Source organism: Mesoplodon densirostris, chromosome 6, assembly GCF_025265405.1.
Source record: "Mesoplodon densirostris isolate mMesDen1 chromosome 6, mMesDen1 primary haplotype, whole genome shotgun sequence".
NCBI classification, from domain to species: domain Eukaryota; kingdom Metazoa; phylum Chordata; class Mammalia; order Artiodactyla; family Ziphiidae; genus Mesoplodon; species Mesoplodon densirostris.
Window position 1 is genome coordinate 78200485 of NC_082666.1, and position 25732 is coordinate 78226216.

Consider the following 25732-nt stretch of genomic DNA (forward strand, 5'->3'; position numbering starts at 1 on the left):
CACATATTAAGTTTCTACAGAAGTTTGCAGTAAAAAACATTGCCCTGGCTCCCTCAGTGAGAGGAGCAAATAGTTATAAATGAATACTGGGAAAACTGAAAAATCAATTTCCACATCAAGGAAAAGGGTTCGCCCTGCCCCAGCCCTGTGTGCTGGGATGGTACTGAAGCCTGTATGTGGCAATTTTATGCTGCTCTTTAAATGCAGGCTTTCCTTTTTCCTTAAGCAAAGTGATATTTGAAATATTCCCTAACGTGAGAGCCTCTTTGCTGCACCGTGGAAGGTTTCATTCTGGGAGGGGTTTCTTACCACTTGGGACCAAAATAAAACTGCAAATGCTACTCACTTCTCAATTATAGATTATTCCATAAGTTGCATTTCAGAAGCAGGTCTGGTCTATAAAGTTGTGCTACAAATCAACCACCGTTGCTATATTGATTTCTGGGAGGATTTAGATTGAAGCTCATGCCTCTTAAATCTCATTCATCTCCTTATCCACTGAAGCTAACCAAAAGCCAGGTGGTTCGTGCAGTTTCATTGAATGGAAATGAGAAGTTTCTTGAAACTTTGTCTTTTATTTTTTATTTTTTTTGCGGTACGCGGGCCTCTCACTTTTGTGGCCTCTCCCGTTGCGGAGCACAGGCTCCGAACGCGCAGGCTCAGTGGCCATGGCTCACGGGCCCAGCCGCTCCGCGGCATGTGGGATCTTCCCGGACCGGGGCACGAACCCGTGTCCCCTGCATCGGCAGGCGGACTCTCAACCACTGCGCCACCAGGGAAGCCCTGTGTGTCATTATTAAGGACCTCATATGGCAAAAAAAAAAAAGAAGAAAGGAAGCTATTCCCATCAAAAACATTGACTGAAAACAGATGTGACTTGCAAAATTTGTAGAACGATCCTTTCTAACCCAGCAGGGAGATTGGGAGCCTGATGGACTTGTTTTATGTTAGACAGTACAGAGCACCCTGTGGTCTGGCACCTAGGGGTCCAAATACAGCATGGAAATGGATTACCCATGAGAAACACACATGGTGCCTTCTGCTCTGTATAAGTTAGTAAGTACTTATTAAGACACTGGGTTGAAATTCTGGGCTGTACCTTGTACTTACAGGTCTCTGGTCTGTCAATGTTGCCCTCAATCTGAGTGGCTTGAAAACCCTTCATTTCCATGTTGCCCTGCTCCCCACTTCCCAGCAATATTTATAGGTGAAATTGGCTAGGGTCCTCTGAGCCCAAGACTGTGGGGTCTCTCTGTCCACTGTCACTAACCAGAGTGCAGGTGCAAAAACTTATCCTGTATTCATTCATTCTAACCATCTATTTGTTAACATCCTTTTGGTGGGGGAAAGGTGCCCTACTGTGGGTCAATTATAAGGCATGCCCTAATTTTAGAAAACTATGTATTTAAAACCCTTTTAGATGTGAGGCAATGTGATAGAAAAGTTCATCTGCTTACTGTGTTATGGACAGGAATAGCATTTGTAGAAAAGTCTATATGGGCTACCATATAAAAATATCCATCCCTTCAGGATCCCAGTGTAAGGAAAAGGAGGAAAACTTTGCTCTCCTGACATAGGAAGATTAGTACAATCATGAAAAGGTAAATTAATAAAGAGACATACAGGGAAATATTTGGAAGCAGCATGGAGCAGAGGGAAATGCATGGACTTGGAGCCAAGCCTTCATTTACTAGCTGTGACCTTGGACTGCTGAATTAGCCTTCGTGAAGCTCTGTTTCCTCCCTTGTAAAGTGGTAATTCCCACCTGACAGGCTCATTCGTCAGGATTAAGAGAGAAGAATGTATGTGCCTGCAGTGCAATGAATGCTATAGTCCCCTTTGAACTTTGTTTCTTAACAGATGATTTGAGATGAATTCTTTTTTTTTTTAATTAATTTATTTATTTTTGGTTGTGTTGGGTCTTCATTTCTGCCTGCAGGCTTTCTCTAGTTGCGGCGAGCAGGGGCTGCTCTTTGTTGCGGTGCGCAGGTTTCTCATTGCGGTGGCTTCTCTTGTTGTGGAGCATGTGGGCTTCAGTAGTTGTGGCTCACAGCCTCTAGAGCGCAGGCTCAGTAGTTGTGGTGCACGGGCTTAGTTGCTACGTGGCATGTGGGATCTTCCCAGACCAGGGATTGAACCCGTGTCCCCTGCATTGGCAGGCAGATTCTTAACCACTGCGCTACCAGGGAAGTCCGAGATGAATTCTTGAAAGCTATCTTCATTTTCATATGATCAAAATTATACTCATACAGTGATTTACTAAACAACTATAGAGGATAATAGTAAAGTTGGAAACTTCAAACAGAAGGTGAGAATAGTTTATGTAAGTCAGAGACATTTGTGATTTTTCTTAGATATTTTCAGAACAGAACATTCTTCTGCCAGAGGTAACCTGTACATTTATAAATAATTGTCAATCTGATTGATTAACAAATATTTAATACAGTTTTTACATTTGGGGAATGCTATACCATTTATTTTCTAATAACACAATCAACTGTTTTTGAGAACCCCTATACCCATTGCATTTTCTATGCTTTTTAATTTTTGCAAAATCTTTGATGTGCAAAGAAAGCAAGACTCCTTCAAAATGTAAGCTGATGGCTGATACATAATTCAGGATGCAGTTTCATGGAAGCCTCCTCTCTCCATGAAAGGAATCTGGTTCTTTGCAAAATACTCATGAGCATTTGCCAGATGCTTTGCATGTATTGTTGTCCAGGCTGCTTTGATCAGCTGGTGGAGCCTAAAGATGATTGTCAACAGAAAATATAGTTGGGCAATGGGACGCGACAGACTGGGAGGGGCTGGGACCTAGAAAAAGATGTGCCCAGAGTAGTAGAGCAGGCACTAGGGAGAATGGATACAGCTGCATATGGATCTTCTGTACAGTGGGCAGAAGTTGGTGTCAGAAGGGCAAGACGATGGGCCGCAGGCAGAACTAGTAGCAGTTAATATCAGGGAGGTCCGGTTCGAGCAGATGAGATGGGCTAGCCATCAGGAAAACCATGCTGATCAGATCTTTGGAAAACTAAGACCTAACGTTCATTAAGAGCTTACCACATGCCCTTGGGCACTGTGCTAAGAGCCAATCTTATTTAATCTTCTTTAAAACTCTGCAAAGTCGGTATTTTAGCATCCTCATTTTACCTGTGAAGAAAGTGAGTCTCAGATAGCATAAGTGACTGGCTGAAAGTGACATGATTTGTAAGTAGTGTGTTTGGGATTTCAACCAACATCTGGCTGGAGTGATAGCCACAGAGTTTTTGGGGGTTTTTTTGGTTTTTTGTTTTTTGTTTTTTGTGGTACTCGGGCCTCTCACTGTTGTGGCCTCTCCCGTTGTGGAGCACAGGCTCCGGACGCGCAGGCTCAACGGCCATGGCTCACGGGCCCAGCCGCTCCGCGGCATGTGGGATCTTCCCGGACCGGGGCATGAACCCGCGTCCCCTGCATCGGCAGGCGGACTCCCAACCACTGCGCCACCAGGGAAGCCCGATAGCCAGAGTTTTAACCACTCTGCTTCCATAGACAGGGCCCAATCCAGACAGGCAAGCAGTAGGGCATTCAGGAAATCTAGCGAGAAGATCCTTGCCTGAGTTCAGGGACTGGACTTCAGCCCTGGGAAGGAAGCTGCCAAAAAGAAGGCAGTGTCCTTGTCTTAGACATGTGAGACACTAAGAGCTAAACAAACAGAGATGTAGCCATCATTATCAGACCTGGGTCACAAGGTTTCAGCCAGAACGATATCAAGGGTAAATATATTGAATTCTACTTCAGATGGTGGTTAATCCTGGGTGAGAGCCATGGGGCTTAGCTGTGAGGATGGGAACTGCTGAGGATAGGCAGCCAGGAGAGCCCTAGTACTCAAGAGGACAAAGGTGTAGATTTCAATAGCAGAGTCAATTAAGTTGAAAAGAATGAAGACTGTTCTCGTGTCAGCATTGTGAATGTGCTGCTGGTCTGTTACCTGAACAAATATCACCTCTGAACCATAGTGGAAAAAAAGTAAGAAGACAATATAAATTTCTTTCTGTTGAACAACTAAAGGACTCCCCCCACCCCTGCTGCCGTGATGAGAAGAGAAATAATTAATGATTAACATTACACTTTACAAGGCATTTTTATATATATCATTTTCATCAGGTTTCCACAACAACTCTGTAGATATGAAATCATTTCTCACTTGAGCTTTACATTCTAAAGTCAGCATGAAAAGTGAAAATTGGATACCGTCAAAATTGCCCTTGAAAGTTCCTTAAATTATACATAGAGTATAGCATACATGGTTTTCTATATGTTATACCATTTCTATGTACAACACAGCCGATTTTCCTTTTTGTGTTGAGATATATAAAATAACTTTCATTTAGTGGCTATTCGTATGAAAAACTTATTTCATACAAGTATGTATGTGTTGCACTAGTTGGAGTGCTTTAGTTGGTTTGTCATTTTCTAAGTATACTGAGTGATTTCTCAAATGTTGAATGTATATGTAATAGGACTCCACTGTTTATTATTCCCATTTTGCAGGTAAAGAAACTGATGACGCATTTAGCATATGCATGATGAAGTTTTAAGCCAAGGTTATGCTTTGCAACCACTGCTCCATATGGTCACCCCGGCATGATTATCACACCTGAATGACAGTACATTCATTAGCAAAAAGAATTGCAGGGATACCAAGAAGTCCCTCGTGATTTATGCCCTGGCCATACCACCATAGTGATGGCCTGGGATTTAGTCCCATCACACTGTGGCTTGGCTAATAGAAGTCATTAATACATTGAGCTCGAGCTGTGCAGGTATGTGTAGCATTTGAGGATGACCTCAAGACTCAGTTTTTATGTCTGCCTTCACTGAAACAGAAAAGCCTTTTCTGTTGTTTTCTGATGCCTGCATGTGACTAGAAGACACCTTCAGACCCTGAGGCATGTGGAGCCTGACCATTCTGGCAGGATGGTTTAATTATTGGTTTTGACTGCTGACTTTAAAAACAAAATCTGTTTGGAAGTGTATGGCCCTTTTCTGACCCCTTATAAAGCTTTTATCATTTCCAATAACTGTCTCGTAAATTAGTTCAAATTACCTAAGCAGCAGTATTTGAAAAGGGTCCTTCCTTCCCCTCCTGTCATCATGTTTCCAACACCGTGGCTAGTAAATCTCCCCCAGACCCTTGGCCCCATGCGTCATAGTCAACAACCCAGTCCACATGTGATTTCTGCCATCCTTTGCCTTTTTCTTGTTTGTGTTTAACATCTCTGAAGCATTGTTTTCTATTCTTACTGGTTAAAAAGTTGGGAAATGGAGTGATTTCTGCAGGAATGGTAGAGTAAGGACTTCAGAAAATCCTCTCCCCATAAAAGCAATGAAAACATGGGCAACAATTGTCAAAGTCAGCTTTTTAAGAACTTGAAATTAGCCAAAGACTTGCAATATTCAGGAGCATTTATTCAAGGAAAACGACTGAATATCAGTAAGAACAGTGAACTTTGTGGTATTTTAACTTACCCTATCCTATCCTGATCTTTAGGTGCATATGGAAATGCAAGGGACCCAGAATAGTCAAAACAGTCTTGAAAAATAAGAATGAAGTCAGAAGGCTCACACTTCTCAATTTCAAAGTTACTACAAAGCTATAGTAAGCAAGACTATGTGGTAGTGGCATAAGGATAGACATAGATCAATGGACTAGAATTGACAGTTCAGAAATAAGCCTTTATATCTATGCTCAGTTGATTTTCAACAAAAGTGTCCAGACAATTTAATGGGCCAAAATTAACTCAAAATATATCAAAGACCTAAATGTAAGAGCTAAAACTATAAACTCTTAGAGGAAAACATAGGTGTAAACCTTCATGACCTTAAATTAAACAATTAATTCCTAGTTATGACACCAAAAGTACACACAACCAAAGAAAAAATAGAAAATTGGACTTCATCAAAATTAAAAACTTCTGTACTTCAAAGAATACCATTAAGAATGCAAAAAGACAACCTACAGAATGGGAAAAAATATTTGCCAATCATGTGTCTGATAAAATCTAGTATCCAGATTATGTAGAATCTCTTATAACTTAACAATAAAAAGATAAATAACCCAATTTTTTTAAATGAGCAAAGGACTTAAATAGACATTTCTCCAAAGAAGATATATAAATGGCCTATAAGCACATGAAAAAACATTCTACATCATTAGCCATTAGAAAAATGCAAATCAAAAGCACTATTAGATACCACTTCACATCTACTAGGATGGCTATAATAATATTTTTAAAGATGGACAATAACAAGTGTTGGTGAACGTGTAGAGAAGTTGAACTCTCATACACTGTTAGTAGACATGTAAATGGTGTTGCCACTTCAGAAAACAGTTTGGCAGCTCCTCAAAGGGTTAAACGTAGAGTTACCATATGACCTAACAATTTCACTCCTAAGCATATACCTAAGGGAATTGAAACTTATGTCTACATAAAAAGTTGCACAAAAATGTTCATATTAGCGTTGTTAATATTAGTCAAAAGTAGAAACAACACAAATGTCCAACTGAGGAGGGGATAAATAATAGTGATATATCCATAAAATAGAATATTATTCAGCTTCAAAAAAGAATGAAATTTTGATATATGCTACAGCATGATAAACCTCAAAAACATTGTGCTAAGTGAAAGAAGTCAGTCACAAAAGACCACGTATTATATAATTCCATTCATATGAAATTTCCAGAATAGGTAAATCCATATACACAGAAAGTAGATTCGTGGTCTCCAGAGGCTAGGGGGAGGGAAAAATGAGGAATGACTCTTAATGGATATGGAATTTCCTTTGGGGGGGATGAAAAGATTCTGAAAATAGATAGCGGTAATGGTTGCACAACTTTGTGAGTATACTAAAAAACACTGAACTGCATTAAAAGGGTGAATTTTATTGTATGTAAATTATGTCCAAGATTAAATTCCAGCTGTCAATCTCATTAGGATGGAATAAATGAAATATTTCATACACAGAGGAAACTTCATTAACTCACTAAGTGGTGAAATGATTTTTTTCTTTCTTTTTTTCTTTAATTGAAGTATAGTTGATTACAATGTTGTGTTAATTTCTGCTGAACAACAAAATGATTGTTATACATATATACACATTTTAAAATATTCTTTTCCATTATGGTTTATTTCAGGATACTGAATATAGTTCCCCGTGCTGTACAGTAGGTCCTTGTTGTTTATCCATTCTATATGTAATAGTTTGTATCGGCTAACCCGAGACTCCCAGTCGATCCCTCCCCCTTGACAACCACAAGTCTGTTCTCTATGTCTCTGAATCTGTTTCAGTTTCATAGATAGGTTCATTTGTATCATATTTTAGATTCCACATATAAGTGATATCATATGGTATTTGTCTTTCTCTGTCTGACTTACTTCACTTAGTATGATAATCTCTAGTTGCATCCCTGTTGCTGCAAAGTAGCCATACTACTTACGGCTGAGCAGTATTCCATTGTATATATATAACACATCTTCTCTATCCACTCATCTATCAATGGACATTTAGCTTGATTCCATGTCTTGGCTATTATGAATAGTGCTGCTATGAACATAGGGGTGCATATATCTTTTTCAATTATAGTTTTGTCCATATATATGCCCAAGAGACGGATTGCTGGATCATATGGTAATTCTATTATTAGTTTTTTGAGGAACCTTCATACTGTTTTCCATAGTGGCATCATCAACTTACATTCCCACCAACAATGTAGGAGGGTTCCCTTTTCTCCACACCCTCTCCAGCATTACTTATTTATAGACTTTTTTATTTTTAACGTCTTTATTGGAGTATAATTGCTTTACAATGGTGTGTTAGTTTCTGCTTTATAACAAAGTGAATCAGTTTTACGTATACATATGTCCCCATACCTCTTCCCTCTTGCATCTTCCTCCCTCCCACCCTCCCTATCCCACCCCTCGAGGTGGTCACAGAGCTAATCTCCCTGTGCTATGCAGCTGCTTCCCACTAGCTATCTATTTTACATTTGGTAGTGTATATATGTCTGCCACTCTCTCACTTTGTCCCAGCTTACCCTTCCCCCTCCCCGTATCCTCAAGTCCATTCTCTAGTAGGTCTGTGTCTTCATTCCCGTCTTGCCCCTAGGTTCTTCAGAACGTTTCTTTTTTTAAAAAATTATATATATATGTGTTAGCATACGGTATTTGTTTTTCTCTTTCTGACTTACTTCACTCTGTATGACAGACTCTAGGTTCATTCACCTCACTACAAATAACTCAACTTTGTTTCTTTTTATGGCTGAGTAATATTCCATTGTATATATGTGCCACATCTTCTTTATCCATTCACTGTTGATGGACACTTAGGTTGCTTCCATGTCCTGGCTATTGTCAATAGAGCTGCAATTAACATTTTGGTACATGACTCTTTTTGAATTATGGTTTTCTCAGGGTATATGTGCAGTAGGGGGATTGCTGGGTCGTATGGTAGTTCTATTTTTAGTCTTTAAGTAACCTCTATGCTGTTCTCCATAGTGGCTGTATCAATTTACATTCCCACCAACAGTGCAAGAGGGTTCCCTTTTCTCCACACCCTCCAGCATTTATTGTTTGTAGATTTTTTGATGATGGCCATTCTGACTGGTGTGAGATGATATCTCATGGTAGTTTTGATCTGCATTTCTCTAATGATTAACGATGTTGAGCATTCGTTCATGTGTTTGTTGGCCATCTGTATATCTTCTTTGGAGAAATGTCTATTTAGGTATTCTGCCCATTTTTGGATTGGGTTGTTTGTTTTTTTAATATTGAGCTGCATGGGCAGCTTGCAAATTTTGGAGATTAATCCTCTGTCAGTTGCTTCAATTGCAAATATTTTCTCCCATTCTGAGGGTTGTCTTTTCATCTTGTTTATGGTTTCCTTTGCTGTGCAAAAGCTTTTAAGTCTCATTAGGTCCCAGTTGTTTATTTTTGTTTTTATTTCCATTTCTCTAGGAGGAGGGTCAAAAAGGATCTTGCTGCGATTTATGTCATAGAGTATTCTGCCTATGTTTTCCTCGAAGAGTTTGATGGTGTCTGGCCTTACATTTAGGTCTTTAATCCATTTTGAGTTTATTTTTGTGTATGGTGTTAGGGAGTGTTGTAATTTCATTCTTTTAAATGTACCTGTCTAGTTTTCCCAGCACCACTTAATGAAGAGGCTGTCTTTTCTCCACTGTACATTCTTGCCTCCTTTATCAAAGATAAGGTGACCATATGTGCGTGGGTTTACCTCTGGGCTTTCTACCCTTTTCCATTGATCTATATTGCTGTTTTTGTGCCAGTACCATACTGTCTTGATGACTGTAGCTTTGTAGTATACTCTGAAGTCAGGGAGCCTGATTCCTCCAGCTCCGATTTTCTTTCTCAAGGTTACTTTGGTTATTTGGGTTCTTTTGTGTTTCCATACAAATTGTGAAATTTTAGCCCTTGTTCTGTGAAAAATGCCAGTGGTAGTTTGATAGGGATTGCATTGAATCTGTTGATTGCTTTGGGTAGTACAGTCATTTTCACAATGTTGATTCTTCCAATCCAAGAACATAGTATAGCTCTCCATCTATTAGTATCATCTTTAATTTCTTTCATCAGTGTCTTATAATTTTCTGCATACAGGTCTTTTGTCTTCTTAGGTAGGTTTATTCCTAGATATTTTATTCTTTTTGTTGCAGTGGTAAATGGGAGTGTTTTCTTAATTTCACTTTCAGATGTTTCATCATTAGTGTATAGGAATGCAAGAGATTTCTGTGCATTAATTTTGTATCCTGCTACTTTACCAAATTAATTGATTAGCTCTAGTAGTTTTCTGGTAGCATCTTTAGGATTCTCTATGTATAGTATCATGTCATCCGCAAACGGTGACAGCTTTACTTCTTCTTTTCCAATCTGGATTTCTTTTATTTCTTTCTCTTCTCTGGTTGCTGTGGCTAAAACTTCCAAAACTATGTTGAACAGTAGTGGTGAGAGTGGGCAACCTTGTCTTGTTCCTGATCTTAGTGGAAATGGTTTCAGTTTTTCACCATTGAGGACGATGTTGGCTGTGGGTTTGTCATATATGGCCTTCATTATGTTGAGGAAAATTCCCTCTATGCCTACTTTCTGGAGGACTTTTATCATAAATGGGTGTTGAATTTTGTTAAAAGCTTTCTCTGCATCTATTGAGATGATCATTTGGTTTTTCTCCTTGAATTTGTTAATATTGTGTATCACATCGATTGATTTGCATATATTGAAGAATCCTTGCATTCCTGGGATGAACCCCACTTGATCATGGTGTATGATCCTTTTAACGTGCTGCTGGATTCTGTTTGCTAGTATTCTGTTGAGGATTTTTGCATCTATGTTCATCAATGATATTGGCCTGTAGTTTTCTTTCTTTGTGACGTCTTTGTCTGGTTTTGGTATCAGGGTGATGGTGGCCTCGTAGAATGAGTTTGGGAGTGTTCCTCCCTCTGCTATATTTTGGAAGAGTTTGAGAAGGATAGGTGTTAGCTCTTCTCTAAATGCTTGATAGAATTCGCCTGTGAAGCCACCTGGTCCTGGGCTTTTGTTTGTTGGAAGATGTTTTATCACAGTTTCAATTTCCGTGCTTGTGATTGGTCTGTTCCTATTTTCTATTTCTTTCTGGTTCGGTCTCAGAAAGTTGTGCATTTCTAAGAATTTGTTCATTTCTTCCAGGTTGTCCATTTTATTGGCATATAGTTGCTTGTAGTAATCGCTCATGATCCTCTGTATTTCTGCAATGTCAGTTGTTACTTCTCCTTTTTCATTTCTAATTCTGTTTATTTGAGTCTTCTCCCTTTTTCCTTTTTTTTTTTTTTTGCGGTATGCGGGCCTCTCACTGTTGGGGCCTCTCCCGTTGCGGAGCACAGGCTCCGGACGCACAGGCTCAGCGGCCATGGCTCACGGGCCCAGCCGCTCCGTGGCATGTGTGATCTTCCCGGACCGGGGCACGAACCTGTGTCCCCTGCATCGGCAGGCGGACGTTCAACCACTGCACCATCAGGGAAGCCCTCCCTTTTTTTCTTGATGAGTCTAGCTAATGGTTTATCAATTTTATCTTCTCAAAGAATCAGCTTTTAGTTTTATTGATCTTTGCTATCGTTTCCTTCACTTCTTTTTCATTTACTTCTGATCTGATCTTTATGATGTTTTTCCTTCTGCTAACTTTGGGGTTTTTTTGTTCTTCTTTCTCTAATTGCTTTAGGTGTAAGATTAGGTTGTTTATTTGAGATGTTTCTTGTTTCTTAAGGTAGGATTGTATTACTATAAACTTCCCGCTTAGAACTCCTTTTGCTGCGTCCCATAGGTTTTGGGTCATCGTGTTTTCATTGTCATTTGTTTCTAGTTATTTTTTGATTTCCTCTTTGATTTCCTCAGTGACCTCTTGGTTATTAAGTAGTGTATTGTTTAGCCTCATTGTGTTTGTATTTCTTACAGATTTTTTCCTGTAATTGATATCTAGTCTCATAGCATTGTGGTGGGAAAAGACAGTTGATACAATTTCAATTTTCTTAAATTTACCTAGGCTTGATTTCTGACCCAAGATTTGATCTGTCCTGGAGACTGTTCCATGAGCACTTGAGAAGAATGTGTATTCTGTTGTTTTTGGATGGAATGTCCTATAAATATCAATTAAGTCCATTTTGTTAATGTGTCATTTAAAGCTTATGTTTCCTTATTTATTTTCATTTGGATGGTCTGTCTGTTGCTGAAAGTGGGGTGTTAAAGTCCCCTACTATGGTTGTGTTACTGTCCATTTCCTCTTTTATGGCTGTTAATATTTGCCTTATGTATTGAGATGCTCCTATGTTGGGTGTATAAATATTTACAATTGTTATATCTTCTTATTGGATTGATCCCTTGGTCATTATGTAATGTCCTTCTTTGTCTCTTGTAATAAATAGTCTTTGTTTTAAAGTCTATTTTGTCTGATGTGAGAATTGCTACTCCAGCTTTCTTTTGATTTGCATTTGCATGGAATATCTTTTTCCATCCCCTCACTTTCAGTCTGTATGTGTCCCTAGGTCTGAAGTGGGTCTCTTGTAGACAGCATATATATGGGTGTTGTTTTTGTATCCATTCAGCCAGTCTATGTCTTTTGGTTGGAGCATTTAATCCATTTACATTGAAGGTAATTATCGAAATGTATGTTCCTATTACCATTTTCTTAATTGTTTGGGTTTGTTATTGTAGGTCTTTTCTTCCTCTTGTGTTTCCTGCCTAGAGAAGTTCCTTTAGCATTTGTTGTAAAGCTGGTTTGGTGGTGCTGAATTCTCTTAGCTTTTGCTTGTCTGTAAAGATTTTAATTTCTTCATCAAATCTGAATGAGATCCTTGCTGGGTAGAGTATTCTTGGTTGTAGGTTTTTCTCCTTCATCACTTTAAATATGTCCTGCCACTCCCTTCTGGCTTGCAGAGTTTCTGCTGAAAGATCAGCTGTTAACCTTATGAGGATTCCCTTGTGTGTTATTTGTTGTTTTTCCCTTGCTGCTTTTAATATGTTTTCTTTGTATTTAATTTTTGATAGTTTGATTAACATGTGTCTTGGCATGTTTCCCCTTGGGTTTATCCTGTATGGGACTCTCTGTGCTTTCTGGACTTGATTAACTATTTCCTTTCCCATATTAGGGAAGTTTTCAACTATAATCTCTTCAAATATTTTCTCAGTCCCTTTCTTTTTCTCTTCTTCTCTTCTTCTTCTGGGACCCCTATAATTCGAATGTTGGTGCATTTAATGTTGTCCCAGAGGTCTCTGAGACTGTCCTCAATTCTTTTCATTCTTTTTTCTTTATTCTGCTTTGCAGTAGTTATTTCCACTATTTTATCTTCCAGGACACTTATCCGTTCTTCTTCCTATTGCTATTGATTCCTTCTAGAGAATTTTAAATTTCATTTATTGTGTTGTTCATCCCTCTTTGTTTGCTCTTTAGTTCTTCTAGGTCCCTGTTAAATGTTTCTTGCATTTTCTCCATTCTATTTCCAAGATTTTGGATCATCTTTACTATCTTTATTCTGAATTCTTTTTCAGGTGGAATGCCTATTTCTTCTTCATTCATTAGGTCCGGTGGGTTTTTACCTTGCTCCTTCATCTGCTGTGTGTTTCCCTCTCTTCCCATTTTGCTTAACCTACTGTGTTTGGGGTCTCCTTTTCACAGGCTGCAGGTTCGTAGTTCCCGTTGTTTTTGGTGTCTGTGCCCAGTGGCTAAGGTTGGTTCAGTAGGTTTTGAAGGCTTTGTAGTGGAGGGGACTTGTGCCTGTGTTCTGGTGGATGAGGCTGGATCTTGTCTTTCTGGTGGGCAGGTCCATGTCTGGCAGTGTGTTTTGGGGTGTCTGTGGCCTTATTATGATTTTAGGCAGCCTCTGTGCTAATGGATGGGGTTATGTTCCTGTCTTGCTAGTTGTCTGGCATGGGGTGTCCAGCACTGTAGATTGCTGGTCGATGAGTGGAGCTGGGTCTTGGCTTTGAGATGGAGATCTCTGGGAGATTTTCGCCGTTTGATATTACACGGAGCTGGGAGGTCTCTTGTGGACAAGTGTCCTGAACTTGGCTCTCCCACCTCAGAGGCACAGCCCTGACGTCTGGCTGGGGCACCAAGAGCCTTTCATCCACACGGATCAGAATAAAAGGGAGAAAAAAAAAGAACGAAAGAAGAAGATAATATAAAATAAAGTAAAATAAAATAAAGTTAGTAAAATAAAAAATGATTTAAAAAATATTTTTAAGAAAGAAAGAAAAGAGCAACCAAACCAAAAAACAAATCCACCAATGATAATAAGTGCTAAAAACTGTGCAAAAAAAAAAAAAAAAAAAAGGACAGACAGAACCCTAGGACAAATGGTAAAAGCAAAGCTATACATACAATATCACACAGAGAAGCATACACATACACACTCACAAAAAGAGAAAAAGGGAAAAAATATATATATATATTCTTGCTCCCAAAGTCCACCTCCTCAGTTTGGGATGATTCGTTGTGTATTCAGGTATTCCACAGATGCAGGGTACATCAAGTTGATTGTGGAGATTTAATCCACTGCTCCTGAGGCTGCTGGGAGAGACTTCCCTTTCTCTTCTTTGTTCGCACAGCTCTGGGGGTTCAGCTTTGGATTTGGACTCGCCTCTGCGTGTAGGTCACCTGAGGGCGTCTGTTCTTCGCTCAGAGAGGACGGAGTTAAAGGAGCAGCTGCTTCGGGTACTCTGGCTCACTCAGGCTGGGGGAGGGAGGGGCACGGAGGCGGGGCGAGCCTGCGGCGGCAGACGCTGGCGTGACGTTGCACTAGCCCGAGGCATGCCGTCCGCTCTCCCGGGGAAGGCGTCCCTGGATTCGGGGACCGCGGCAGTGGCGCGCTGCACAGGCTCCCCGGAAGAGGGGTGTGGAGGGTGACCTGCGCTCGCACTCAGGCGTCTTGGCGGCGGCAGCAGCAGCCCCAGCGTCCCACGCCCGTCTCTGGGGTGTGCGCTGATAGCCTCGGCTCGCGCCCGTCTCTGGAGCTCCTTTAAGCAGCACTCTTAATCCCCTCTCCTCGCGCACCAGGAAACAAAGAGGTAAGAAAAAGTCTCTTGCCTCTTCGGCAGGTCCAGACTTTTTCCCGGCTAGCCGTGGTGCACTAACCCCCTGCAGGCTGTGTTCACGCCACCAACCCCAGTCCTCTCCCTGCGCTCCCACCGAAGCCCGAGCCTCAGCTCCCAGCCCCTCCCGTCCCAGCGGGTGAGCAGACAAGCCTCTTGGGCTGGTGAGTGCTGGTTGGCACTGATCCTCTGTGCGGGAATCTCTTTTCTTTGCCCTCCGCACCCCTGTTGCTGTGCTCTCCTCCGCTACTCCGAAGCTTCCCCCTCCGCCACCCGCAGTCTCTGCCCGCGAAGGGGCTCCTAGTGTGTGGAAAACTTTCCTCCTTCACGGCTCCCTCCCACTGGTGCAGGTCCCGTCCCTATTCTTTTGTCTCTGTTTATTCTTTTTTCTTTTGCCCTACCCAGGTACGTGGGGAGTTTCTTGCCTTTAGGGAGGTCTGAGGTCTTCTGCCAGCGTTCAGTAGGTGTTCTGTAGGAGTTGTTCCATGTGTAGATGTATTTCTGATATATCTGTAGGGGGGAAGGGGATCTCCACATCTCACTCTTCCGCCATCTTTTTTTTTTTTTTTTTTTTTTTGCGGTACGTGGGCCTCTCAATGCCGTAGCCTCTCTCATTGCGGAGCACAGGCTCCGGACGCGCAGGCTCAGCGGCCGTGGCTCACGGGCCCAGCCGCTGCGCGGCATGCGGGATCCTCCCCGACCGGGGCACAAACCCGTGTGCCCTGCACCGGCAGGCGGACTCCCAACCACTGCGCCACCAGGGAAGGCCCTCTTCCGCCATCTTGAAGCTCATCTCTGTAGACTTTCTGATTGGTGTCAGGTGGTACCTCATTTTAGTTTTGATTTGCATTTCTCTAATAATTAGTGATGTTGAACATCTTTTCATGTGCCTACTGGCCATCTGTATGTTTCTTTGGAGAAGTGTCCTTTTAGGTCTTCTGCCCATTTTTTGATTGGGTTGTTTGGGTTTTTTGTTGTTATTGAGTTGTATGAGTTGTTTGTATGTTTTGGAAATTAAGTCCTTGTCAGTTGCATTGTTTGCAAATATTTTCTCCCATTCTGTAGGTTGTCTTTTCATTTTGTTTATGGTTTCCTTTGCTGTGCAAAAGCTTGTAAGTTTGATTAGGTCCCATTTATTTATTGAAATGATTATTTTTAAAAAAGTAAGAGAGAAAAACAACTCACCAAAAACATTATCAATTTTTTCTAGAATAGCAATTTTATTAGTGGCAGTCCAGGGAAAGGCACCATCCCTGATATCAGTATCTTCCTCATTCTTTCTTAATTTTCTAAAAGCTCTTCAAAATGTGCCACATTCCTTCTAGTTCAGTTTGGCTCTAATATGACCACAAGATGTAATCTGACCACAAGCAAGGATAAGAAATAGTTCCAGCTTAGGTGCCAGTTCAGATTAATTGGTAGTGATTACATGGAACACTGTATTTAGAAGGATTCTGAGGCTATATCCAGGCTGAGCAAAAAAAAAAAAAAACTGTAGTGATTAATTAAGAAAATCTGTCTTGAGATTGGCAGTGGTAGTGGAGGTGGGTAGCTCTTGAGCTAGTTATTTGATCTAGGAAAATGCATTATTCTGCTGAGTGGATGCAAAATCACTTGGGTGGCTAAATCTTTGAATGGATTGTAATGCAGCTAATAGGCATATCCACACAGCATGACCTAAGAGCGATTTTGAGGTCTGTAATTTGCATGTAAAATCTCAATAATTTGAAACAGCCAATATTTATGGCCAAGATGTCAAAATCACTCAATAAATAGCATTAACTTTCATACTGTATAACATCATGGTATTTAAAATAATACAGTTTATATACTGAGTGCTCTCAAAGGATTTTTAACATAAGAGCATTAGCATATACTTATAATAAAATCTGATATAATAAAAGATTATGTCAAGAAAGATTTTTTATGGCATTCACTGAAAAATCAAGATAATCACCAGTAGATGTACTCATTGAGCTACTATAACACACAGTTACTTAAGTTTGAGTTCTACCTCCATGTAAAACTATTTCCTCCCTCCTTTGCGTGCTATCAGTACTTACATGCCTGACCTTTCTTTGATAAATAAGAAGTGTCCTGAGAATGAGTCCTATTTCCCTGTCAGATGTGTAAATCAGTGGTTCTCAAATTGTGACCCACAGACCAGCAGCATCGGCATTACCTGGAACTTTTCAGAAATGCAGTCTGTTAGATGTGCCGCATCACCCCAGACCTACTGGATCGGAAACTCTAGGAGTGGGCCCAGCAATCTGGGTTTGAACAAGCCCTCCAGGTGACTCTGGGCTCAAGTTTGAGAGCCCCTGCTGTGAGTTGTTCCCTTCTAGAATGGGGAAAGGAAAGAGGGAGAGAAATTGGGCAAGTGTCCCAGGGAGAAGTGGGCCTCATATGGCAACCAAGTTGGCATGCAATGTAAACACCCATAGGACACAGCACAGACTTTCTTTGTTTCTTTCCTCTTTTATATCCCATGTACCAACCCTCTACTTCCTCAGAAAAGGTTTGAAGTGCTCTCAGGATCTCCATCAATTCCCATCTCCACCCCACCCCACTACCAGTCTGCTTAGAGTCCCTTCTTTTGGGGTAGTAGCAGAGTGGGACAAGGAGGATGGTGCTTATTCATTCCCTCATGTCACAATGAAGCAATATTATGTTTCAAAAAAGGGTTGGCATCAAGAACCCCAGCTTAGGGGCTTCCCTGGTGGCACAGTGGTTGAGAGTCCGCCTGCCGATGCAGGGGACACGGGTTCGTGCCCCGGTCCGGGAAGATCCCACATGCCGCAGAGCGGCTGGGCCCGTGAGCCATGGCCGCTGAGCCTGCACGTCTGGAGCCTGTGCTCCGCAACGGGAGAGGCCACAACAGTGAGAGGCCTGCGTACTGCAAAAAAAAAAAAAAAAAAAAAAAAAAAGAACCCCAGCTTAGTTAGTGCTTCAAAACCCAACAAACCCCACAGCTAGTAAATATATGTGAAGCACTTAGAGCAGCACCTGGTTCATAATGAGTGTTCGCTGTACCTAGGAGGTAATGGTGTTGCTGGTGATTACTGCAAGGGCCAGGTTTATCCACAGAGGGTGCCTGGGTTGGCATCTAGAAGCAGTTGTATTTGCACCCAGTGGGTGGTTGCTATGTTGAGAAGACTGCCAGCTGGAAATAGATCTTGATCTTGAAAGCTTCCACAGGCAAGTGAGGCTCCTTGAAGACAACGCCCTAACTGTTCCTTAACTGTGAGGGTGGTCATCAGCTGAGCTGCCACTGGCCTATCTGCACTTGCCACAGGATGGGGCTGGGATCAGCATTTGGGGCAACAAGTGTGGGAAGAGGGGCTGAAGAACATCAAGCAAAGAGGCCTTTTAGGTCCTTTCCAGTAAGAATTTAGTGTTGGGAAGCCCCAAATGCAAGGGGTAGGATGGGTGGTCATGTGACAGAAGACTGCATATTAGATGCTGGCCATGAATATGGGAACCTCTGAGCAAGCATGAGGGTGCAGGTCAGAAAAGCAGAGGGTCCTGAAGACCCACAGGCAGATCAGATCACCGTTAAGGAAGCCAATGACCAGAGTTAGATTTGGAAGGCTCAAGTGAGAATTCTCAGTTCCAACCCCTTTTTTTGGTCATAGAAATGCTATTTTACAGCCTACTGTAGCCAGCAGAGCACCCCTTGTCAATATTAGGAGGATAAGGGGAGAGGGGGCAGGAGGAGGGAGGAGGAGCGAAGAGAGGGAAGGGAAAGGAGGAGGGAGTGGAGAGGGATGGGAGAAAAGGGAAGGTGAGGACAGAAGGGAAGGGGAGGAAGGAGGGAGCAAGGAAGTGGACAAGGGAGGAGAGGGAAATAATGATTGCTGGCCCCAGTGTGTCTACTGATTTTCAAGCCCTGTCCTACCTGTTTTGCATGTACTTTCTCACTTACTTATCATAACTATGAGATTCGGTCATGGAAGAGTCTAGAGGAGGAGAGTCTTATGCCTAATGAACTTGCAATGAACGTTTTCTGCCTAGGCTCTAAGATCTAAGGTAACCAAATCAATTTAGTCTACAATAATGAGGCAAGTCAAATGCAGATTGAGTCATTAGGGATGAGGGGAGCTATGGAAAGGGAAGGGATCCACCAAGGCATTCTGACTCCAGTAGAGGAATGCTGCTCCTTCAGGTTCTGAAGCCCCTTAGCCTGGGTTCTCAAACTCATATGCCTATGGAGACCAGGAAGATGAATGCAATGTGCTAAATGGGCCTGTTATAAGGTGATAATAGGGCAAAAGATACTTGGCTTCAATGGCAGAAGGTTATAGGGAGTGGTGGGGATTATGGCAAAATGGAGCCCACATAGCACCTCTGAAGAGGCAGCACTCCTCAGCTCTGGATTGTCATTGTCATGTGTCATGTGCAAGTAGCCTCAGTGTTACTAGACCTTCTAGTTTTTCACCAGAAGCAGAGACCCCATGTTCAGGCAACATTCAGTGGACCCACAAAATGCATCTGCAGGCAGTATCTGCCCTCAGATTGACTGGACCACAGTTGTGTATTTTCCTGAGTTGTGAGCAGAAGATTGATCTCTTCTCTGTGTCCCTTTCTCTTTCCAGGCCATTACATTTATGTGGACACCTCCTTTGCCAAGCAGGGGGAGAAAGCCGTGCTGCTGAGTTCTGATCTACAGGCTGAGGAATGGAGCTGCCTCCGATTGGTCTACCAGATAACCACATCTTCGGTGTCTCCATCAGAGCCCAGCCAGCTGAACCTCTATGTGAGATTTGACGATGAAAGCTTTGATCGCTTGCTTTGGTCAGCCAAGGAACCTTCGGACAGCTGGCTCATAGCCAGCTTGGACTTGCAAAACAGTTCCAAGAAATTCAAGGTAGGTAGAGTTTATGTGCAGGGCTTCTTATGTGGCATTATGCTATTCTAAGATCTTATGAAATCTTCTGCCATTGAAGTTAGGATGTGACATTTTATGGGAGTTGCATCATAGAAAAATATCAGTAAATTAATATTTTGTTTATTCCTTAAAAGAGCTTCTTCCCAGATTTGTTTTGTGTGTTTTTAAGTGGGATTTCTATAAGACTCTAAAAGGGGCTCAAACCAACCTCTTCAATGGGAATTTATTTTCCAGTGGGCTTTAGGGAGCAGTCTCATTTCTTATCATTTTGTTTCATCCTCCTAAGTTATGTGTGGTATGTGTTCATGTTGTCTTCCTAATGGTTTGTTGGCTATAAATTTTGAACAAGACTTTAACTATAATAAATAAAATGAAAATACATTGAAAGAGGAAAGATACTTAAAGGACATGTTCTGATTCCTTTTCAGAGATGGAAGTTGTTCCATCAGAAGTAATGGGAAAATAAGGTAGAGAAAGTAAGATAAAGTTGGATGTGGATTGGGGCAGGGAAGGAAGATGTAATCTGAACTCGGCCATGAAGTGTGATATTTAGTGAGAACATGTCATGGGGGACAAAGCGGAGCCTTCAAGAAAACATTCTCCATTCCTAATCCCCTTTTCAGTTCCCTATCCCATACCTCTTCTTCCTCAACAAGCTTCGAAATACGGTATTCTCCTACATTCCCTGTCTGCTTGTAGTCCCTCCCATCAGGCAGCAGGGTGGATTAAGGGAAGGAGCACTGAAGGTCTGAGTTCCCTATTTCACAGCATCCTCCGGACAGTGTATCACACCCTAAATCTACCAGCATAGCTGCAAAACATTGGACTAAAATCACATAAGGAGAAGCAAATATTTTCAGAAGCAGGACCTACTGTGAACAGTGCTTGAAATCAGCCACATAAGTTGTTATGCTTCTCTTTGTTCTTTATGTAAAATTTTCAAATTTTTAGCAATATAGAAACTACAAGATGAGTTTTGAGCCTCTTCCACCTCATGCAGAAATCCCCCACCACTAGTCAAATGGCACTTCCTACCTCCTCCTGCAAGGGATTTTTTTTTCCCCTCTGAGCCCTCTGCCTTCAGTTCCTGGCTAGTCTCACAATGGATTTCCCCAGGGACACAAGCTCTCCTCTCCATCTGCAGCCAATTGGTGCCACCACAAGCACCGGAGAAGGTGGTGGCTGCGCTTACGATGGAAGACAGCTGGCTCTGAGCTCTCATTGGACTCCTTGCTCACCTCAAAGTTCTGAGAATATGTGCATGAGCTTGTGTACACACATGCACACACACACACACACACACCTTCTTTCAGTAAAGTCCATCATGAGATTGGTGTCCTATAGCAATGAGCCGAGACAAACAATCTCATTTTGCCTTGAATCACTGAACAGCTCCTGACAAGTAGCTGAAATACTGATAAAGGACACGTGGTGTTTTGAACTCTAACTCCCTTCTCCTCCATGTGTTGTACAGATTTTAATAGAAGGTGTGCTAGGACATGGAAATACAGCCAGCATTGCACTCTTTGAAATCAAGATGACAACTGGCTACTGTATCGGTAAGTGGGTTTCTTTTTCATTGCATCAGAACATGCATCTTTTTCTAAAATCTCCTGTTGCCAGAGGGAATTGAATCAATCTGAAAGGCAGGGCATTTTATAAATGACACCATGCAGTGCATTTTGAATTTTGCATCACTTGAGTGTTGTATGATGTTTCTCTGTCTTTAGCAGAGGAAGGCTCATTAGAGTTTGCCTCGACTGACTGGGTTGATGAAAGAAAAGTAGATGCAGCGACTGTAACCTGAGCTGCTGCCTTAAGCTCAACATATTCTAATAAACATGACATCCAGTTTGCTGAAAATTCAGCTTTTTGTAGCATTTGCCAGAAAGGAGGCATCCTGTTACCTCTGTATTACCTCTTTCCTCACTTTGCTCCATTTCTCTCTTACACACCATTGCTATGTCTTTATACTCACAGTTGTCACTCAGATTCCACTTGAGCAGGGTTGATAGGTGCCTCTTCTGTGCCAGCTTCTGAGAGGGCATCAAAAGCAGACATACTCTATGTCCTGAGGTCACTCACCTTCCATTTGCCTCCTACTGAAGCTGTTTCTGTATATGACAAATCCTGCTGGAGAAGGACAAGCCGTGCTGTGGAGGTGTAGGGAGGAGGGGAGAAAATCGGACAGGACTGAATCCAGGAGATGCATTTGAGCCGTAGTTTCAAGAAGGATTAGAATTTAGTCAGGTGGAGGAGCAGGGTAGGAAGGAAAGCGCTCTTTCTGGGCAGACCCCATAGTGGGTGGACAGCACAGAGTGTGTCCAGGCAAAGGCGAGAGGCTGGGTAGTGTTTGAAGTGAGAATCACACTGTTAAGGGAGTCTTTTAAGGAAGAGTCTGGAGCCCAGCTGTGGAGCTTGGGTTCCGGGATTATGTGGCTGTGAGGCGTTAAAAGTCAGTCATCAGGGGAGGGGCCTGCAGCTGCGTTTTCAGATGATGACTGGCTGCCACATGGAAAATGAGTTGGAAAGAAGGAAAATAGGTCAGAGATAGGAAAACCCTTAGGAAGTGATTGTGACCTTACAGAGGGGACATACGAGGGTCTAAAATTGGGGTTGGCCGTGGAATGGGATAAAGGTGGTAGTTTTGAGAGATTTTTCAGCACTGACCGTACTTGGATGCTGAATGGCTGTGGAAAGGAAAGAGGCAAGAGAGTCAAGGGCAGTTCTGAAAGAAAACCGACCTGGATTGCGACCATTTTCTGAAGATTGTGACCATTTTCTGAGTTAAGATTGTATCTTCCTTGGAGCTCCTTAGTGGCGGCTGCGGGGATCTTAACACCCCACAGGCTTGAGTCGGACATACCTAGTGGAGCGCCACCTGCTGGCTTAGTCAATGCACTGCTCCCCTCAGCCTCTGTTTCATTACCGGCAAAATGGGGAGAAAATATTTCCCTTGTAGGATTGTTGCGGGGACTAATAAGATCAGGGACGTGAAGGTGATTGTCACAGTGCTTGGCACTCAAAAATGTTAATTGCCTTTCTCCAAATCACCTGATGGCTTCTAGTTTGTTTAAAACACAAAAGGAGCGCTGATATTTTTTCTTATTGAACTGTATGATCATACTCTCTCTCACCTTAACCTTTCTTTCTGTGCACTCTTTTTGCTCCCTTTGTTTCCTCATCTGTAAAATGAGGTTAATAATAGTACATACCTTGTAGGGTTGTTTTGAGGATTAGATAATTTAATTTGTATAAAGTGCTCAGAATACTGCCTGGCACATTGAGGAATATTTTGCTTTTTCTTTTACTCTGCGGCAGCCTTTGGCACCGACTCTTGGGCATGGGTTAGCGGATGCTGTAGTGGAAAAGTTGAAAATGAAAATCTTAAAAATGTTCAATGCTTGTTAATGCAAAAGCACACTGACAACTGTATCAGTCAGGACCCTGGCAAGAAAGTGGAAACAGAGTACATTCAACCTGAGTAATTTGAAGAAAACTCACTAAAGGTACTACAAAGGTGTGGGTGGGTGAAGGAAACCAGTCAAAGCTAGTGCAGTAATCCAGGACTACTCAGAATGATGACTCATGAGCCATCAATATCTTTATGTCTGAAGGGGCAAGGGAGAAGGGGTTACCAGAACCTGGAGACAGTAGCTGTACGGTCCCTCAATAGAGAGACACAGCCAACCCATGGCAACCTGGCAGAGAGGGAGCTGGAGGAATAAACACCCCCAGCCTTGCTCTCCTCCTACCTTCCATTGGTTGAATCCAATGAGAAGCCAGAAGGCAGGGAAGTCCATACAAGGCCGTACACGTCAACCTCTGGAGAATGGAGCCGCGTGGAAGAAAGGTGGGTGGGACTGGAGGGGCCAGTAAAAGATGACAAGCACAATCACACTTCATATTTTTAATTGATAATTATGGGGGTCAATGAAAGAACTGGCTTGTGAGTTTCTTGTTCCCCCTAAAGGAGTCTGTTGACTGGGAACAATTTATCCATGCAAACATGTCAGTGCTACTGAAAAGGGGAAAGAGAGTCTCTGTCTTCTCTTTTTTCTCCACTCAGGAGTTGCAGAAGGACCCAGTGCCTAAGATATTCCTGTTCCGACTATGCTGACCAGGTTCTTGTTTATAAACAAAGCAGATGATTTTAGCATCTAGGAAACATGCCCCTTAGCCCTTAGCTTAGTACCTTGTCCACTATCAAGAGAGAAGGGGATGGGGGAATGGGCTACCAGAAAGGTGGTGGATAAACTTTCTGGAGCTAAAAGCGTAGCTCTAAATAGTACTTTGACACAGAGTTGGCTGATTGACCAAGCACTAACCATGTGTCTGGCGCTGTGCTGGCAGCTGTCCACACTTACCACAGCCCTGTGCAGGGGGAGTGTCCCCCTATTTCTCCTATGAGCAAATAGAGGCTAGGAGAGGTCACACAGCAAGCCACATGGCAAGTAGGCAGAAGAGCCACAATCCAAAGAAGCAATGATGAATTATAATCTCTGTTCATTACAGGATCTCTCTTCTTGACCGACATTGTCCAGGGGTCCTGGTACGAAGATCCCAGTGGTCAAAGGGAGTGAGAAACATATCTGAGTATCTAATAGCAAACTGCAGTGAGCCTGGGTGTACCCAGGCATAACTACGTCTACATGAAGTCTGTTTTTATTTCTCTCTTGCCAGAATGTGACTTTGAAGAAAATCATCTCTGTGGCTTTGTGAACCTCTGGAACCCCAACGTGAACTGGTTTGTTGGAGGAGGAAATATGCGGAACTCCCACTCCATTCTCCCGCAGGATCACACCTTCAGGAGTGAACTGGGTGAGCTGGGGACAAATGGAGTCCTTGTTCCAGGATAACTCTTTCTACCATCTCTCTCTACGTTGACCTGACTGTGTCTTGTCGACAGAGAAGGAGACAGAGAGAGGAGGGTGAGTAGGGACCGAGAGACCTGGTGGAAGAGAAGAGTAAGCCGTAAGAGAGAGGCAAACTGCAGACACGAGCTCTGTAACTAACGAGAAGGCCACCCAGATAACGGCTTTTCTTCCCCTGTGACCTGGTCTTGCTATTTTCACATTTCCATATTATGCTTCACTTTCTTCTATTTGCTGTTCAACATTTCTTATTTCTAAAGACAAGGCTGGAATAATCCTAAATTACTTTTCACTAAAAATAAATGGAGTGATGGGAATAAGTTTATAAAGAACTTCCCTGGTGGCAGGGAGGGGAGCCAATAGCACTGACGGTCAGTCCTGATTGCGGTGAGCAATAGGGCCCCCTAGTGGCCAAGTGGGCTGGTTCTTTGCAGGGAAAATAGAGAGGAGAGGTTATCAGTGAGCAGTAGGCTGGAGGAGAAAGTCCCCACAGAGACAGGGCAAGGGCTCGCCTCCTTGTGAGTTATGGCAGCTCTCACCTGGACCTTGGTAGGCTTCATAAAAGCCTAGGTCCCCCTACAGTTGCAAAACATTACAGTCATCAACTGCAAGTTCTTGTTGACCAGCGAAAAGACTCTGGTGACTGGCTTTCCATCAAGGACAAAATAGGAATGTTGGTTCTGCTGCAAATGGTAACATTTTCCCTTTCAGTCCTTTGCCATGCAGATACTGAGGTGATCTGCTCAGTCACAATAAATTGCTGATGATGAAAGTGTGTCCCCTTCAGCTGCCTGAAGACATGGCAACTTTTTATGGTTCTTTACTTCATTCCTCATTCACTGTAGTTTCTCTTCATGTGAATATTTTTAACCATGTCTCCAACTTTTTTTAAGTGTACATCCTATGGCTTATCTTGGCTTTGGACAGCCTTCATTCTGTCCTTATTGTTCTCTTTGCTCCTGTTCTGTCTCCTTTATATCCAGAGTCTCAGATTCAGTTTCCCAAAGGGGCCAGGCAGATGGTATAAAGAGAGTGACATATGGGCTGGGTGAGGATGGTGGCAAACCAGAGAGCATGGACCACGTACAAAGAGTACTCAACTTCAATTAGTTGCCGCCATGTGAGAATGCAAGCCCAGGGAACCAGGTCTTTCGATTTTGCAAGATAATCAGCAAGGCATGGGTTTTATGTGAAATTTCCCCAATTTTTAACTTGGTGAATATTTTCTTAAAAAACACCACAAGGCCAACCAAACACATCTTCAGGTTAGACCCAGTTAGCCAACTTCTACTCTGCAACCTTTTTTGTAAGTTCCTTTTCTTTTTTAACATGCCCAGGCTTCTTAGAACAACATATTTATAAGT

General features: G+C 42.3%; 1 protein-coding gene across 10 annotated transcripts in view; it reads left to right on the forward strand.

Annotated features, from left to right (window-relative positions):
* MAMDC2 (MAM domain containing 2) overlaps positions 1-25732 on the forward strand; it is a 445245-nt gene that overhangs the window by 336935 nt on the left and 82578 nt on the right. For all 10 annotated transcript variants that reach the window (XM_060102277.1, XM_060102275.1, XM_060102278.1 and 7 more), the window contains 3 exons: positions 19202-19473; positions 20969-21053; positions 24178-24315. In XM_060102277.1, coding sequence (XP_059958260.1) covers positions 19202-19473; positions 20969-21053; positions 24178-24315 — 495 coding nt within the window. The remainder of the gene's footprint in view (positions 1-19201; positions 19474-20968; positions 21054-24177; positions 24316-25732) is intronic.